The 18,805-nt window shown below is 35.4% G+C and overlaps 1 protein-coding gene across 1 annotated transcript; it reads left to right on the top strand.

Moving 5' to 3' along the window:
• The first annotated feature begins 15,962 nt into the window (after window positions 1-15,962).
• LOC110918750 (lignin-forming anionic peroxidase) lies at window positions 15,963-17,343 on the top strand. The gene is made up of 3 exons (XM_022163039.2): window positions 15,963-16,197; window positions 16,285-16,645; window positions 16,754-17,343. The coding sequence occupies exons 1-3, from the start codon at window positions 15,979-15,981 to the stop codon at window positions 17,140-17,142; spliced, it is 969 nt and encodes a 322-aa protein (XP_022018731.1). The 5' UTR covers window positions 15,963-15,978; the 3' UTR covers window positions 17,143-17,343.
• The last annotated feature ends 1,462 nt before the right edge of the window (window positions 17,344-18,805 follow it).

The following is an 18,805-nucleotide window of genomic DNA, read 5'->3' as shown; positions in this document are numbered from 1 at the left end:
AGGTGATATTCGAGATCAACGTGTCAGGCCAAAGAGTGCTGTAGGAGATGATATAATTCATATAGCAGCTTAAAAATCAACAAGTATAGGAGATATTAGAAATTTAAAAACCATATCCTGCAACTGCTTCGTGCATTGCAAGGAATCTGAGCACTCTCCCAAACTGGATATCCACTGGATGTGGACTTCAAAGTCGATTTTGTAGCTACTGAAAAATCTCTTCACAGCAACCCGATCAAAAACCTGTTGTGCCGGCTGGTCTTCCACATTGCACCAGCGAAGGTCTTTGTCTTCCTATTGAGAAGTAGTGTGTGGTTGTTCAATCCACGCCAAGACATTAGCATATCCGGTGTAGTTCGTTCAACAAACACATTTTCTTCAATCATACCGCGAGGAAATGTGCACTACACGTCCATTTTGTTGATTTTGAACTTCAGACGTTCTGCAGGTGCGTACATTTCATTGGAATCTTTCCTGAGGACCCGATCAAAAACCATAACAACCAAATTTTGGCACGTTCTTCATTTGGTCGAATTTTGCAACCTCATTCAACCACATTCTTTCACCAACATATTCTTCTCCTTTTTCTTTTTCTTTCCTCTCTCTCCATCAATGGCAACAACATTCTCCTAGTTTGTAACAATATTTCGGAGCCTTATGTCGCCAATCTTGTGCATGGACGCTCCACTATCAACAATTCTAAGACTATCAATAGTTCCTCCTGGAACATCCTGCACACTCATTCAGAGATTAGTTGGAGAGGGGGACCCAAGCCTTCACAGACTTGGGCCGTCCGTCATCATCGAGAATTGTAACATCCATTTCCCGATGATTCGGAATTGATGTAGCTCCCCCTGAAACAGTTACCGGTTTTGGAATCCAAATCTGTTTCTGTTTTTCATGTTTAACATCCGATTTAACAGATTTTGTTTGGATGACCTCCGGTTTTAAGACCTTTTCAACTTCTTTTCTTTGTTTCCTTTTCTGTTTCTTTTCTCGTTGTTTAACAAGACGAGGGTCCTGTTTTGGTAAAACAGATCGTTTATGGTAATTGTTACCATGGGGGGCATCAACTTTTGACTTTCTCTTGGTGAGATATGGACAATTCCTAATGATGTGTCCATACTCACAGCATTCAAAGCATGATCTCCGCTCAACAAACCTCGGAGTATCATAACTGCAATAGCTGGATGATGAACTTCGTGATCTTGAGGTACTTGGTCCTACATCACAACCGTTTGTTTGTTGTGTATAGTTGTTTGGACTGTTTCTTTTCAAAATTTTACTTTGTTTAACAGAATCCTTGTTGGATTTGTTTTCAAACGTATCAATTTTATCAGTCCCTCTTGATTTCACGAGGTTTATCTTCCGACCCTTTTTCTTGTTTTCGCCCTGTTTGCCTTTTCCATTCTCTTGGGCGGCATGATTTTGTTCACGGGGAACATCAACCTTTGCTTTCAACTTATGAAGATATGGACAATTTCGAATTATATGTCCAATTGTACCACATTCAAAACATGATCTTCGGTCAACAATCCCCGAAGTATCATGTGATCGTCTTTCCGATGATGAACTTTGTGATCCCGAGGTACTAGGTTTTGAACAGTCTGGTTCATTTCTTTTCAACACTGTTGCTTGTTTAACAAAATCTAAGTTAGATTTGTTCTCAAAAGTTTCGATTTTGTCCGTTCCCTTGGATTTCACAAAGTTCACATTCTTGTTTTTCTTTTGGGTCTGTTTCTTCTGACCCTGAGTCGGTGATTTTCCTTTAGATTTGGTATGATTTGGCTGCCTCTTCTCTGTTGGTAATTTCTGATGGCCATATTGTTTTCGAATTTCAGCTTTTGGAATATGAGGACACTGTGTAACTGTAACACGTGGTCCTGTCTTTCCCAAAAACTTACTTGTCGAATTTTCAAAGACTTTACTTATTAAAGATTGATTAACATTCTTAATAGGAAAATCTTTGTCAGAGTAGATTTTATCGTCACCAACAAGAGTGTACAGCAAGTTCACACCCTCCGACTCTTGTGCAGACGAGGACTCGATTACAACAGTCTTAGCGGGTTTTGCAGGAGGATCACATAGAATGTAATTCTCGAGAGGTATGTCCCCATCTTTGACTACCGCATCAGACTTTGCTGGGACAGCATCATCAGAAGAATCAGCATCCTCAGTAATGACTGGAGGATCCTGATTCAGTTCAGCAGAAGACATACATGTATCTGCTGATACATCTGAATCGGATGATACATCTTTCTTATATCCGAGTCCTGTTGCAAACTCCTTTACATCTAGAGGAATAGATGGTTCAAAGAACACTCTATCCTCCTCGTCAGGCAATGCATCATAATTGTGTCTCACTGGTGGTGGACATTTCTTGTAGCCTATGCATGTGACATCCCGTTTTTCTTTCTGAACGTCAATGATGTGATCCAACACATAGCTAGAGCTCAAATAACTGTCTAGCTTAAGCTGGATCGCTTCACTTTCAGTTTTGACACAAGCCATCTCCTTTTGCATTATCTCAAGGCGAGATATATACAAATTAATGTCAGTTTGTTTTCTGGAAACCATTTTAGTTAATTCGGTTTTATCTTTCTTCAAGTTCTCAATTACCGACTTAAACTCTTTTTCATGGTTCTCATAAAACATGTTGGCTTCAGTGCATTCTGAAAGATCCACGGTCAACTTCTGGTTGTGGATAAACGTCACATCATATTTCTCTTGCAAAGCTTCGTGTTTGCTTTGCAATTCACACCACTTGGCATTCAATGAGACATGTTTGTCTTACAAGTCAAACAAACTAGCTTGTAAAGCATCATGCTTGCCTTGCAACTCAGACATGTTTGCTTCTAAATCAGCACACTTAACTCTTAAGCTAGCACAATTATCACAATCTACAGCAGTGGGTTCATCGACACATACCTAACTGGAATCACTCTCAGGTGTTGGCCTTTCTGCATCAGAATTTATAACCTCCCTTGATGATTCACATTCAGATCCATCCTCGCTTGAACTTGAAGTTGTATCACCCTCAACAGAAGTTGAAACATCTTCATCTGAACTACTGTTATGTTCAGAACTGTCATTTCCTCCCGAGGATTCACCATTGCTGACATCTTTGACAATTTCAGCATACAACGCCGTTTTTGTCTTACTACTGTTCCTTGGATCAGGAGATGATGGTTCTTCAGTAGAAAGATGACATTGTGAGGCAACTGGTGGTAATGGATTTCCATACAAGTCTGTGGTGAGAGCTGGCTTAGGAACTTGTATCGGATTGCCATATAAATCTGTTGTCATTTTCGGTTCACTTTGCTTTTGATTAGTAACTGATGCCCATTGTTCTGCCGTAATTCGAGGTGGTGTGGGAGATTCGGCCCATGAGGGAGATAAACTAGTATTTGTATACTTTCCCCCATCCGGAGCAGGTGTACCCCACCATGAGGGAGTTGAACCTGTACTTGTATATTTTCCACTATCTGGAGCCGGAGTTCCCCACCAACTTGGATTCATCTTTTATAAATTGAATTCCTCGAAATCACACTCAAATCAACTAAAAAGTTATAAGTGACCAACCGAAAGATCCCTGATCGAAAGATCTGAAAAACACAAAAAGGATCAATGCTTGTTCGAAGGATCAACAGTGTTCGAAAGATCACTGTTGAATTTCGAACAATGATTTCGAAAGATTCTCCAATCGAAGGATCCTTATCTTTCGAATATATCTTTCGAAAAGATTCCTAGGATCGAAGGATATGTCACAAACTTCGAAGGATGTTCGAAAGATGCTTATCTATCGAACTTCCTTGATCAAAAAATGAACTTTCGACTTCGAAGGATATCCTTCGATCTCTTCTGACACAGCTGACACAAAGTTGACAGGTTGGTGAAAAAGGTGATGGGTTGGTAGAGATCTTTCGGCAGAAAGGTATGGTCAGACCATACTTTTTGTACCAAACCCGATTTGACCAATAAAATATGCTTAAAATGGAAGGTCCTTTACCAGAAACCGGTCACCGGAATTATGACCGGAATTTGGCCGGAAATCACCAAATTTCTTAAAAACAAGTTTTTAAGTTACCCAACCCGTCCTTGAACACACCCGGTTAGTTTAGAACACGTTTTTATGTCAAGAAATGCAAGAAAAACACTAAAAACGGGTGCTAAACCATGTGTCCAAACACTCCAAAGTCTTGTAAAAACTCGGTTTTAACAAGGAAAAGAGCCTTAGCTCTGATACCACTTGTAGGTCCCTCGGAGGATGAGGTCAAACCTTAACCTTGTTATGTGAAACACACTAGCAAGTGCGGAATCCAAGCTAGAGTGCAAACCGAGATGAAACAAGCACAAACACAAGACACACAATATTCACCGATTAACACCACTAGTATTAATACGTATGAAGGTTCGGTAACAAGCTCAATATTTACAAATCTGTTTTGCAAACTCTCTAAGTGTGTGTGTGTTCTTGACAGAATACTCTCTCTATCTCTCGAGTGTCTATCTTTCTGTCTTGCTTCTGTCTCATAAAATGAAATGAACACACTACATGGGTATATATACCCAAAGCTGGTCGTCTGGTCGAAGGATCAGATAGATGATCGAAGGATCATCTATCGATGATAAACCTGTCGAAGGATCTACATATTCCTCGAAGGATGATCTATCGAGGTCTATCAACATCCATCGAAAGGTTCATGTTTCGAACTCATCGAAGGATCTAAACTATCCTTCGATGTGACATCCTTCGACACAAGCATGTGACAACCATTTTCTAACTGTTTGGCCAAGTCAAACCAGAAGGACGGTTGACTTGGTCAAACTTACATGACTAATAAAAGACATCGTAATATCGTGACGAAATACAGACAAAGTACAGACACAAGTGCACCAACAGTTTAGTGTTTTAAAAAATATTCAATTAAACTTATTGGTGAAGAAAAGGATTAAATTTGATCAAATTTTGAAAAACCATTTGTTGATTTCAATTCGTTTCTCAACATAGAAGATATTAAACCAGTTTGACTTTTATAAAGTCAAAATTGATTTATTTGTTTATTTGTGTGTTTCATTCAATTTCTATAGGTGATAATCAAATACTCCTATGATTATTGATGACTTAATTCATGAAATTTTCGAATCGATTTTACGTGCCTGTGATTGTTATACTTCAACCTTTACGTCCAATCAAATACCTTTTGATTAAAAGAGCATGTATGTATAAAGTATATGCGATTACTCTGTGTTTTTTTAGAATAGTGAAGAAGTAAGATGGGCTTTGCTGGGTTTGTGTAAGTTTATGTGATTAGTGATGGATCATGGATGTGTGTGTTTCAGTGGTACGAATTGTGAACATTCATATAGATGGTAATCCTGGATGAGACAATTTGGATTTTGTTTCAGTTGTACGTACGAATTATGAATTTTGAAATTTGTTTCAATGAGATTTTTTTTCACATAATCTGTTAGATCTCACCATATTTTTGTGTTTTGTATAGTGACTGACATTCATAATCTGTTACTTAAACATCCCGCCACAGATATGATGTTTAAGTAATCTTTATTTTGTTATTTGTGGGTTTTTGGTGTGTTTTATGGTTGACAATACAGTGTTTTAAGTGTTTTTACACTTTTAAGGAAATTTAGACTTTGTAGCCAACTCCTAACGTGTGTGTGTATATATATGTATATATTATTATATAATCTTTATTTGTAACTTTACCAAAATACCCTTAGTTTTATACTTGAAGTTAACAAAATACCATCTAGTTAATAAACATAATAGATTTAGGAAGTGTCAGGGAAAAAACTTAGTAAACTATTTAACGAAAATGTCACTGTTTAAACGATTGGGGCAAAACTGTTAAAATGACCAAAACAGAGCAAAACAGAAGTTAACTCTATTAAAAAAGAACTCATGGCATCTTCCTGGATTCCTGTCTTTTGTGGAAACATCCAATTTTCCCCTCTCACATACATATTCTCTTATAAAAGTACATACTCGCTCTCATATGTCATTCTCCATTCGACTATATCATTCCATAAAAACATCACTCTTTCTTCCATATTACACACTATCTCTCATTAAACTCCTTAAAACTATCCTTTTGAATTAATGGACTATGGAAAAATATTATTATATACAAATAATTTAATACATATAATTGTGGAAAGACATTTAGTGTAGAAATAAAAATAAATGGAGAACCAGAAAAACATGTGTATCTTTTGTTTTAATTTTAATATGTAAGATGATTGTGTAATAGTCCGCCCAACTCTCTTACAGTAGATAAGCAAAGCCCTTTTTAACGATAAAAGTTATGCTACTCCTACTTCTAAATTACACCAATTTAATATTAAATATATCTCATGCCAGGAATTGTACCCAGATCTTTACCCAAAAAAGCAAAAGCCTTTACCACCCCGTCAAAGTTGGAATGGATGGCAACGCCCTTGATACAACTCTAACAATGCATTGGGTAGTTCTTTACTTTGAAAGTTAAATTTGGCTATGTCGGTGCATGCACGTATAATTGAGTGTCGGTAAAGGTAATAAATTAATTAACTGGTAAAAAAAGTTAGAAAATACTATATTTTAATACAGTAGATTTTAAATAGTTTGTGTTGTATAAAATTATACTATACTTAAATACATATATTAATTAGCTATTTATTATTGATATATGGTAACGGATATAGACACTTAATTCATAAGATTGCCAACAAACTTATAAATGCACAATGTTGTGAATGAATCTGTGTTGTGATAAAAGTTATTGAAACCACAAATCAATACTAGAATGAAGCTTGTTTGCATCTTTTTTTTACTAATCGTGACTACTATTACATGTGATTTACTATATTCTAATTGATTCTTTGTCTTTTTATATATGTTTAATATCACATAAAATGATTATTGTTATGTGTTAGGTGATGATGTGGACGCACCACCATTCAAGGTATGTTAATAAATTTTTCCAGCGGTTGATTGTTATGCCGCCGTTTGTGATGGTGATTGTACGGAGTTAAGGGGGAATATGGCTCTTGGGGAATGCATAAACAACAATACGCAGTGTGGTTGTCGATGGAGGTGTTAAATTTTTTTATAGCTTCGTGTGATTATATCTATCAACTTGATTGTTGCTTTTGAAATAATCAAAATACGAGTATCATCTAAGTTGGAGTATGTGTTATGGTGAATGTGAAATGTAAAAAAAAAGGTGCGTCACATGGGCGCCATATATGCAGGTGTGGTTTTAGCGTTCACTAAGGTGTGTTGTCATAATGTGAAATGAGGTGGGTGAGTAATAAAAAAATGAAAAAAATGGTGAAATAGTGCAAAATCACATGTTTATATATTAATTATAATTAAAAAGTAAAGGAAGTACCCACACCACCCCAACGCCTGTTATAAGCGTATTCAAATATAAAAAATGCCTTCCTTCAAAACATTATATATGTTTTTTGAGATGTGTGTAACCTATTTAATATGTGTTCCTTATTCAGCAAGAATAATAAGATAAAAATTTAATGAAAGTTAAGAAATCGAACATGTTTAGATCTTTCGAATGAAATTGGATACCTTAGGAAACTACCCATTTGGAAAAGAAGCACATGTCTTTCTTTTTTCTTAACAGGGAAACCTATGGTAGGTTAATGAAAGAGAAAAACCTTTTCGTTTTTTACAAGTAAAGTAAAAGATACAAATATGTATATAGGTCTCGTCATTTGTTAATAATTGTAACTTTCTACTTTTTCGTTTCTGAATTTGAAAGTTATGCGTTATTTAAATGATTGTCAGTAAAGATATAAAGTTATGTGCTTTAACACTTCCGTTGTAAAAGAACTTGTAACAAGAATTCTAAGCACATCAAAGTCTAAATTTCGAGGATGAAATTTCTTTAACAATGGGAGTATGTGATCTTTATAGAAACTCTAAGCAATCTTCATCTTTTTTTCATCTTTAAAAGGTAAAACTTCTACTTTTAAAGGATTCACAAATTTCCAAGTCATGAAAGAACTTGGGAATGCTTCAAAACTTTCAAGAAAATATACATGGAGAACTGAAGGAACCAATGTTATTGTTTTATTTGTTGAACTTGTTGTTTTAGTGGCCACGAAGATGTTGTGATAAAGGAATAATCTATAATACATGCACATATGTGAGGATGTTCCTCAATTATTCACCCAAAACATGGAAAAACATTCAACACACTAAAACAAACAAGTATTCTACATCACATCTGGTAAAATAATAATTATTTTTTAAAGATTCTTAAACCAACATCGCCATTAAGTTGTTAGGGTTATAAAAATGTAAAACTTTATGAAAATAAACTTCAGAAAGTGGTTTGAACAAAGTGAATGAACAAAAAGTGTACAAAACAAACTTAAAATATGCACCAGGCTAGAAGATGTATTCAAAAAGCCTAGATTCATCTTTTTATGATGAATCCACTTAACTTGTACTTAAAAAAGTTTGATATAGTGGTTTTATGAGGAAAATTGGTTAAACACTTGCTGGAAATAAAGAAACAAAAATCAATACCGAAAAGAAATCCATAAGGGTGGAAACCCTATCTACGAGTTTCTAAAAATCCTAAACATTCTACAATAGACTTGGGATTCACAAGAAGGTTGTCGACCAAAAGGCAGATTTTTTTTTCTGAGGTGTCTATGTATTTTTAATAATTTAAGAGCATAAATAACCATTAAAGCAAAATAAAATACTTAGACTACCCAAAAACTACCAAATGTTTACAGTAATTTTATTATTTATAATAAGCTCATAAACCAAAAATCAAGTGAAACTAAGTGTTAGATGATTACGTGGACGCACCACCATTCAAGGTATGCGAATACATTGTTCCAGCGGTTGATTGTTATGCCGCCGTTTGCGATGGTGGTTGTACGGAGTTGAGGGGGAATATGGCTCTTGGGGAATGCATAAACATTAAACAACAATACATAGTGTCGTTGTCGATGGAGGTGTTAAATCTTTTTTATAGCTTCTTGTGATTAAATCTATATCTTTGATTATTCCTTTTGAAACAATTACAATAAGAGTATGATCTAAGTTGGAGGATGTGTTATGGTGAATGTGAAATGTAAAAAAAAGAAAAAAAAAAGTGCATCACATGAGCGCCATACGTGCAGAGTGGTTTCACCGTTCACGAAGGTGTGTTGTCTAAATGTGAATTGTGAAATGTGGTGGGTGAGTAATAAAAAATTTAAAAAAAAAAGAAATAGTGAAACAAAGCTAAATCATAGGTCTATATATTAATTAACAATTAAAAAAATAAAAGAATCCACACCACCCACAATGCCTGTTATCAGCGTATTCGAATTTTAAAAATACCTTACTTCAAAAGATTATATATCTTTTTGTGATGTGTTTAACCTATTTATGTGCGTTCCTTATTAAACAAAACAGGTATAATAAGATAAAAATTTACTGAAATGATTGAAATCGAACATGTTTAGATCCTTCAGATGAAATCGGTTACCCTAGGAAACTACCCAATTGGAAAAGAAGCGCATGTCTTTCTTTTTTTCTTAACGGGGAAACCTACGGTGGGTTAATGAAAGAGAAAAACCTTTTAATTTTTATAGGTAAAGTTAAAGATACAAAAGTGTATATAGGTATCGGCATTTGTAAGTAATCATAACTTTCTTTTGTTTATGATTTGAAAGTCACAAATTATATAATTGGTTGTCAGTAAAGATATAAAGTTATGTGCTTTGACACTTCCATTATAAATGAACTTGTAACTTGAATTCTAAGCATATCATTGTCTAAGTTTCGAGGACGAAATTTCTTTCATAAGGAGAGTATAACCCTCTTTTGGCCATGTTAGCATCCGTACAGCTTTAATTAGATGTATCAATATAAGTGGTTCACATAGACTTAATTTAGCGTTAACTTGGTCTTACAATGCATTACATGTGCATGACTAGGCATGATTACAGTATGTCTCGTACAGAATACTATCACTAATGAACACATTAATACTAACTCAAGTTAAAACAATCAACAAATGGTCTGAAAAACAAACGACGATAATGTGCGAATTACAAAATTACAAAACCCTAAATTGAAGAACACGTCGAATTTTAGCAAATTCTACTATTATCTATGGAGTACAAAATTTTGAATAAACTGTCAAAATGGTCCCTAAGGTTTGGTTACTTTTGACACTTTAGTTCAAAACTCAAACCTCTTGAATCCGGGTCCCTGTGGTTTCAATTTTTTTGCCATTTTCATCCAAAATCAAAATCTGATCAGATTTTTTAGTTAACATCCAGCTTTTTTGTCTTTTTCCTCCCTTTTAATGAAGGGAAAAATGGTCAGATCTTTCTAATTTGTTATAATAAAACATTAAAAGACCATTTTGCCCTTCATTAAAATGGAGGAAAAAGACAAAAAAAAATATGGATGTTAACTGAAAAATCTGACCAGATTTTGATCTTGGATGATGGCAACAAAATTGAAACCACACGGACCCACCCAGATTCAAAAAGTTTGAGTTTTGAACTAAAGTGGCAAAAGTGACCAAACCTCAAGGACCATTTTAGCAATTTACTCTAAAATTTTTGTGAACTATAAAAATATGTATCTTTACAAACAATATGATATGGGATGGAAAAAATTAGTATACTGAGTGTTGAAAATAAAGAATAGATAAACTAGTGTTTATACATAATAAAAATAAAAACTAGTATCTATGACCTGCGCTTTGCAGCGTGAACGTTAAACTGAATAAAAAGTAAACGTAATGTTGATGAATCATGCACACACGTTACAGCGTGTTAGCTCGCAAAAATTTAACCAGGCAAGTAAAACATGGAAAAAAATAACTAAGTCGGCTTAGGACATGCGAGTTTCGATGAAGCCGTTAAACCATAAAAAATAGATGTGAAAATGTTGAACCACATGCATATTGCAGCGTGTTAACTCGCAAAATTTAGAACAAATCATAAAATGACAAATACTATCATGCTTGATCCATCATGATTAACTCAATAATCATTGTTTGTGGACAAGTTATGGCCATTATTGGCTAAACCCTTTGTGTTGCTTGGGTTGAAGATGAAGCTTGGTATGAGTTAAATATTAAAATACTTGGTCTAGTGACTCGTCTAACACGGTCTATATGTTAGACTTGGCGTGGTCCAAGAGTTGGTGAACCCATGTTAAAATACTATATTTCTTATATATATTTTATTATTATAACATCACCCATTAAATAAAGACCAATCACCCTAATTAATCACAAGTGTCATTGGCGTTAAGATACTTATGTTGATTATATACGAATTTCATCTACCCTTTGTTTGGCTTCGCACTTTTGATGTTGTCACAGCCCCCGATCCCTAGTTCCCGGGAACGGGCGGCCGTGAGCCAGTTTCGGTGGTATCACGTTTATTTATCCAATTTGGCAGCGAAAATTTTCATCAGGACCGTAGTTATGAAATATTTAATCAGAGTAAACCACCTCGTTTGATAATATTAAACACGTGGGTAAAACCCAAGTTTTCAGTACACATATTTCATAGGAATAAATCCTATTTATTTAATAAAAACATCTCTTTTATTCTTAGGTAACTTTATTGCCACTTTTCCAAGCCGTCAGTGCTGTCCAGCTGGCTTCTATTTGGCTTTCACATTTTGTTACCTGAAACGCGTTTTAAAAATATTTTGTCAGTGGGAAATACTGGTGAGTGAATCCCAGTTTAATCAGGTTTAAATAAAAATAATTTCACAGTGAACAGTATTGAGGGCGATCCCGCAATTACATTTGTTTCCAAGTTATATCAATTATCACCCGTCGGTACTGTCAGACCTGACTTGTGGAAATGTTACTCCTTAACCAGGTAGTAACAAATTTTGTATACAAAACCCCAACATACCCACGATAATTGTATTCTTACAAATACTCAATAACTGTTATTCGCATAGAAAAGTATGTAAGGTTTTGTAAAAATATTTAACAAAAGGTTTACAAAAAGCGGATCAACTCACATTGATGTCTTAGGTTATTCTTTAGGGTTTCCTGGTGAATATCTATAATTTACACAAATGCACGTGTGTTAGTATAATAACCCATTTTAACATTAGTAATACCCTCCCCGAGACGGCATTCCAACGACTACGTCGGGCAGAACCACGACAGCCGTTACGGAACCCTAGATCAATCGGGCAGAGTATCTAATACGTCTCCAGGGGTTATAATACTTACATCGTAGCAGAACCTCGCTAATTAGGGGGTATAACGCCCGGGTATAATAACACCACTACAGAAATTTAGAAAGAAAGAAAGAAAGTGAACGATCGGACTAAAGGCTCATTGCCTTCTATTTATAGGGCCTGATTCTGTCTTTCTCGCGGCCCGCGTTCAATGAGCACAGGGCCTACGCGGCCCGCGTTGACCTCCGGTCAATGCGTAGCTCGTCCGAATCACCATCTAGACTTGACACGGTGATGACACGTGTCATCACCGGGCTGCGCCACATTCTAGGTCGCTCGCGGCCCGCATGAACTTAGACGAACTCATACGCGGCCCGCATCAACTGATGATTTCAGCGGAGTCCGGTTACACCTTAATGCGGCCCGCGTTAAGTTGAGGTGAGGTCATACGCGGCCCGCCTTAACTTAAGATTTAAGGTTTTTAATTTATTTTATATGTTATATTGTATTTTGGGCTCGGTTTTCACATACGGGGTGCATATAAAAACATATTGATACATTTCAAGATATATTAGGGTGTCGAAAAATTTATGAGGGTGTAGACTTACGTTAGGGTTGTTATATCCTCCCCACCTTGTTTTAGAGCTCGTCCTCTAGATCTACTGGAACAAGTGTGGATATTTCCTTTGCATTTCTGATTCAAGCTCCCATGTGTATTCAGGTCCTCTTTTGGAGTCCCACTTCACTTTGACCAGAACTAATCTCTTATGCTTGAGATTCTTAATTTTCCTATCTTCAGTTTGTAGAGGTCTCTCTACAAATTTGAGTTGTTCATTTACCTCTAAAACGCAATGAACAGAAAACACAAAGAAATGTAAACTTAGATTTAGAATATGCAGGTAAAAATCGATTTTGTCAATTGAATGAATTAGACGACTTAAGAAATTATGCATACTCTAACTCTGAAATTTATAAGGAAAGAATGAAAAATTTGCATGATAAACACATTAAACCTACTGAATTTCAAGTAGGAGAACAAGTTCTTTTGTTTAATTTACGACTTCAATTATTTCTTGGAAAATTAAAGTCTAGGTGGTCAGGGCCTTTTTCTATCACCCATATTTTTCCAGACGGTGCAGTAGAAATTAAATCTCGAAATGGAATTCCATTCAAAGTCAATGGCCAACGGCTAAAGCTCTACCAAGGATTTATTGAGGATGAAGAGGAAGAAATCTCGCTTCAAATGGTTGAAGAGTAAAAGCACCAACATCATACCTGGTAAGTTACGAACAAGCGGGATCACATCTTAATCGGTAAGTTTTCTAACCAAGTTTTGGGAAAACAGGGCACTCACACGAGCACTTAAAAAATATATATATATATTTTTAAAATTGCTCGGCACGAGGCCGTGTCCGCTAGACACGGGGCCGTGTCGGCGCGACTGTCGGGATAAAACCCCTTTTTCATAACAGTTACTTCATTCCACACGCCCCGTTTCCCCGAAAATTCTCTGGCTCAGGCGATTTTCCGCAGAATTCCGACGTCTCCTCTCGTTCTAACAACATCAAGGTATGATTCTATCACCATTAGTAGTTAGATTAGGTACTTGCATGTATTTAAAACATCAAAAATTTGGGGAAAAATATAGGGTTCTTGAACTTCATCCAGGTCGAACCTCAAATTTTTGCATAAATCTGTTAGCATTAGTTCAAGTCGGACTTTCCAGCTGCAATGGTGAAGATGAGTGAAATCAGGCCTTTAACAGGTCAAGAAGGAGTCATACGAAGAATTTGTGGTGCTCTTCCCTAGTTATTTTGAATGCGATCTAAATCTTAATTCCTTTAATTATTTTTTTAATCTTCAACTGTAAAGAAAAAGACCTTCAATAGTCCATTACACTGTTTGTATTGTTTGCATCGTGTTAAAGAGAAATTTGTTGTTCAATGAATAAGAAGTGTACGTGGGTTTCATTCTCTATTATAAATTAATAATAGTTACTACGATTCTAGGTTTTTAGTTAAGATTTAGCCATTGCTAATTTGTTTGAAATATATTTACATATGATATAATCATTCTCGGTGCAATTTATAATATGTATGCTGAATTATAATATTGTAGTACCAATTTCGTACTAAGTTTTGACAACCATGTGTTTATTGATAATGTGGTTTTTTTACTTACTAATTATTTAATTTAAATCATATAAATTATACATATTTATTTATTAAGCAATAATTGTCAAATTTTGTTTACTTTATGATTCTACTATTCAATTTAGTAGTGTTTTATGTATGTTTGTACCTTATACATTTACTACACAACCTCATGCATTCTTTCCTTTTTTCCCTAAGGCAAGCTCTTTGTCTTATCTCATGTTTTGTTTTCTAGCTGCACTTATGCATTTAGTACCAACCCATGCTTTCTTTCCTTTCTTTCTCTAACACTATGTTTCAGAGTTTACATGTATCGACCTATAAATTTTAAAAGGCTCCACATATATAGACACACATGCGAACATCTTCATAATAAAACACAATTTTGTGGTTGACTCCGTCGACAATAATATATATTTGCCACGTCGTCTATTAATCACAAGTAAAGACAGTGATTTTATTATATATATAGACGGATTGCTTTTTGTTTTAAAACACTACTAGCTGGCATTTGATTAATATAGTTATTTTAAATTTTGACTATCACATCCGTGTTTTTAACATCTAGATTATAATTATATAAAATTGTTTCACATTATAGGAGCTACAAGAATGTTAGAGAAGCTAATAATTTCTTTTAGTCATCATATATGTATTTATGTTAGAGAAGTTACAATTAGAGCATCTACATCTGAGAAACTGTTTGGAAACCGTCACTACAAGACCTCTCTCCCTTTTCTCGCCTGTTCTTTCATTTCTCTCTTTTCTTCCTCCTCACATGGTTCGTCTGCACGCATTAGGATTTACGAACACACAACACTCCTTATTTCTTCTCACCCCCCTCTCTCCACACCTAGCATCCACCTTTGATTCGGAAAAAAAAACCTCCATTAGGATTGATTATAATGAATAATATTCCTAATTTTACTTCTACTGGACACACCAACTACATGATTATAATTAGGACCATTAAGTATCATAAACCAAGTCACCCATATGATTAGAAAACAAATCGTCTATTATAATTATTAGAGTTTGTCTATTTCATATGACCTAAAGAAGAAGATTCACTCATTATCAAACTAAATCTAACAATTCAATATTAAGAATTCAACCAACCATGCGCTATATGAAAAATATCATTTCAGATGTCTTCAAATTTATATGATATTGTCAGCCTGATTATTTTGCTTCTAGAGTTGCGATAAAATCATATTAAAGCTAGCAAGCATGTGAAATAAATATATTAGATCGCTATATTTATAAACATGTCATAATATAACTTATAACTATTAATAACACATTTATAATGTTATATATAGTCAAATTTTATATATATAGTCAGCTTGGGACAAAAGAAAAGTAGTGCTGTAGTGGATGCATGTGTTAATTTAATATTTCAATATAGGAGTAACTTTATTGACTTGGTGAGAATGTCAAATTTAAACATTTTTGCTGAGCTTCGATGCATGAACGAGCAAGAGGACAAAGTCAGCCCATCATACAACTGTTGATCAAACAAAGACATCTTCACCACGCGGTTTACCTCGATCAAACACTATATAAGCCTCCTTCATGCCCTTTTATTTGCATTCCATCTTTCAACTTCTCATCATTAACATTTTTTTCCAAATGGCTTCCCCAAATATTATTACAGCTATCTTCTTCTTACTAATTCTTTGTGTTACAAACAATACACCATGTGACGCACAGTTATCTTCTACATTCTATGACGCTTCATGTCCCAATGCACTACGTACAATCAGGACATCCATCCGAACAGCCATATCTCGTGAGCGTCGCATGGCAGCTTCGATCCTTCGTCTCCACTTCCATGACTGCTTTGTTCAGGTACTATTTTAACCATATATATATGACCACCATAGCTGCCAGATGTAAAAAGATAATTTGTAACGAGTTATGTAACATTTAATGCAGGGTTGTGACGCGTCTATCTTGCTAGATGATGGTCCTTCAATTATTAGTGAAAAGAATGCGTTGCCTAATAAGGGTTCGGTAAGAGGTTATGAAGTGATAGAGGCAGCAAAATCTGAGGTTGAAAAACTGTGTCCTGGAGTTGTATCATGTGCGGATGTACTAACCGTGGCTGCCCGTGATGCCTCAGAAATGGTTGGTGGTCCATCATGGTCTGTGAAGCTCGGAAGAAGAGACTCAACCTCGGCTAGCCTTCTTCTAGCAGAATCCGGTGCTCTTCCTAGTTTCAAAGCATCGCTAGACTCACTTATTTCCACCTTTGGTGATAACGGGCTTAGTGCCAGGGACATGGTTGCATTATCAGGTACTAATTTACTGGTTATGTAGTTTAATTAATACATCGATTAATATATATTTTATTGTATAAATTATAACAAAGTGTGAGCTAATATTGAAGATGTGATTAATGCAGGAGCTCATACTATTGGACAAGCGCAATGCTTCTTATTCCGTGATAGGATATACAACAACGGATCAGATATTGATGCAGGATTTGCTAGCACGCGTAGACGTGGATGCCCTATCAACGACGGCAACGGAAATCTTGCACGACTCGATTTAGTGACTCCTAATTCGTTTGATTATAATTACTTCAAGAACTTGATACAAAAGAAGGGTCTTCTTGAATCTGACCAAGTGTTGTTCAGTGGTGGATCAACTGACAACATAGTTAGAGAATATAGCAACAATCCTTCAAAGTTCAAGTCGGATTTTGCAGCTGCAATGGTGAAGATGAGTGAAATCAGGCCTTTAACAGGTCAAGAAGGAGTCATACGAAGAATTTGTGGTGCTCTTCCCTAGTTATTTTGAATGTCATCTAAATCTTTTTTCGATTACTTTGAAATTACACTGTTTGTAATCATATCTTGATTCCTTTATTAATTTTTTTTTTCAACTGTAAAGAAAAAGACCTTCAATAGTCCATTACACTGTTTGTATTGTTTGCATCGTGTTAAATAGAAATTTGTTGTTCAATGAATAAGAAGTGTCGGTTTCATTCTCTATTATAAATTAATAATAGTTACTATGATTTTAGGTTTTTAGTTAAGATTTAGCCTTTGCTAATTTGTTTGAAATATATTTACATATGATATTAATCATTCTCGATGCAATTTATAATATGTATTCTGAATTTTAATATTGCAGTACCAATTTCATACTAAGTTTTATTTAACCACGTGTTTATTGAGAATCTTGCTTTTTTTTACTTACTAATTATTTAATTTAAATCATATAAATTATACATATTTATTAAGCAATAATTGTCAAATTTTGTTTACCTTACAATTCCACTATTCAATTTAGTTGTGTTTTATATATGTTTGTACCTTATACATTTACTACACAACCTCATGCTTTCTTTCCTTTCTTTCTCTAAGGCAAGCTCCTTGTTTTATCTCATGTTTTCTGGCTGCACTTATGCATTTACTACTAACCCATGCTTTCTTTCCTTTCTTTCTCTAAAGCAAACTCTTTGTCTTCTCTCATGTTTTCTGGCTGCACTGGATCTCTTATTTCACTCTCTAAAACAACAGAACCTCTTTATTTCCAACGAGTGTGTGTGTGGGACAGCAGATAAGAATAGAGAGAGGGGTTACAAAGAGAGAAACAGATAGAGGGGGTGTTGCCCTCCCATCTTTTTCAGTTGCACTTTCTTCATTCTCTATCTAAAACATCACAGGTTCTCTGTTTGCTCTATACACCTTTTCTGGCGACTGATTGTGGTTCCATCAGCTCCGGTCATCTATGGTGGTGGATGAACTACGAAGGTGATGTAGTGCGTGGTACGATAAATGAAGATTACACGTTGATTCTACGAATACCCGTGTAGTTCTTCCCCAACCCCCAAATTGTAACCCCAAAGGCCACGGAATTTGAAGTGAAAAACTGTTTTCTCAAAATTCAATTCTGATTGTTCAAATGACTAGGGCAATACATAAATAGAGACAGAAATTCGAAATGGGCCTAAAAAAGACAACGGGCCAAACACAAACCCAAAAACAAAATGCCCAAAATACTTCGAATCGTCTGGTCGCACGTCCCAAACGGACCCCCCTAGCCCAAGTTAGAGCCATTTTAGTGAGGCCCCTTTTGTTACGCGATCTTGGGCCTCCAAATACAAAATAGCCCGTTCCTCCACACTTGGGCCCGCATCAGAAGGTCTCTTTTTTTCTAGAGAGGTAAACAGAGAGGAAAATATATAGTGGGGGATTCGAGAGAAAGAGAGAAACAAAGAAGGTTACTCTACTCCTCCTTCTAAATTACACCAATTTAATATTACATATATCTCATGCCAAGTATTATACCCGGATCTTCTCCAAAAAAAAAAAAAAAAGCCTCTACTACCCCGTCAAAGTTGGAATGGCTGGCAACACCCTTAATACAACTCTAACAATGCATTGTGTAGTTCTTTACTTTGAAAGTTAATTTGGCCATGTCGGCATCTTGGAGGTGGGATAAGGCT

This window comes from Helianthus annuus, chromosome 16 (genome assembly GCF_002127325.2).
Source record: "Helianthus annuus cultivar XRQ/B chromosome 16, HanXRQr2.0-SUNRISE, whole genome shotgun sequence".
Lineage (NCBI taxonomy): Eukaryota > Viridiplantae > Streptophyta > Magnoliopsida > Asterales > Asteraceae > Helianthus > Helianthus annuus.
The sequence above is the reverse complement of the archived record's forward strand: the minus strand, read 5'-3'. Positions and strand labels throughout refer to the sequence as shown.

Bases quoted from the DNA above. Each gene is read 5' to 3' on its own strand.
- LOC110918750 (XM_022163039.2), top strand. From the start codon at position 15,979: ATGGCTTCCCCAAATATTATTACAGCTATCTTCTTCTTACTAATTCTT. The intron at 16,198-16,284 runs GTACTATTTTAA...CATTTAATGCAG, and splicing joins TCCATGACTGCTTTGTTCAG to GGTTGTGACGCGTCTATCTT. The intron at 16,646-16,753 runs GTACTAATTTAC...TGATTAATGCAG, and splicing joins GGACATGGTTGCATTATCAG to GAGCTCATACTATTGGACAA.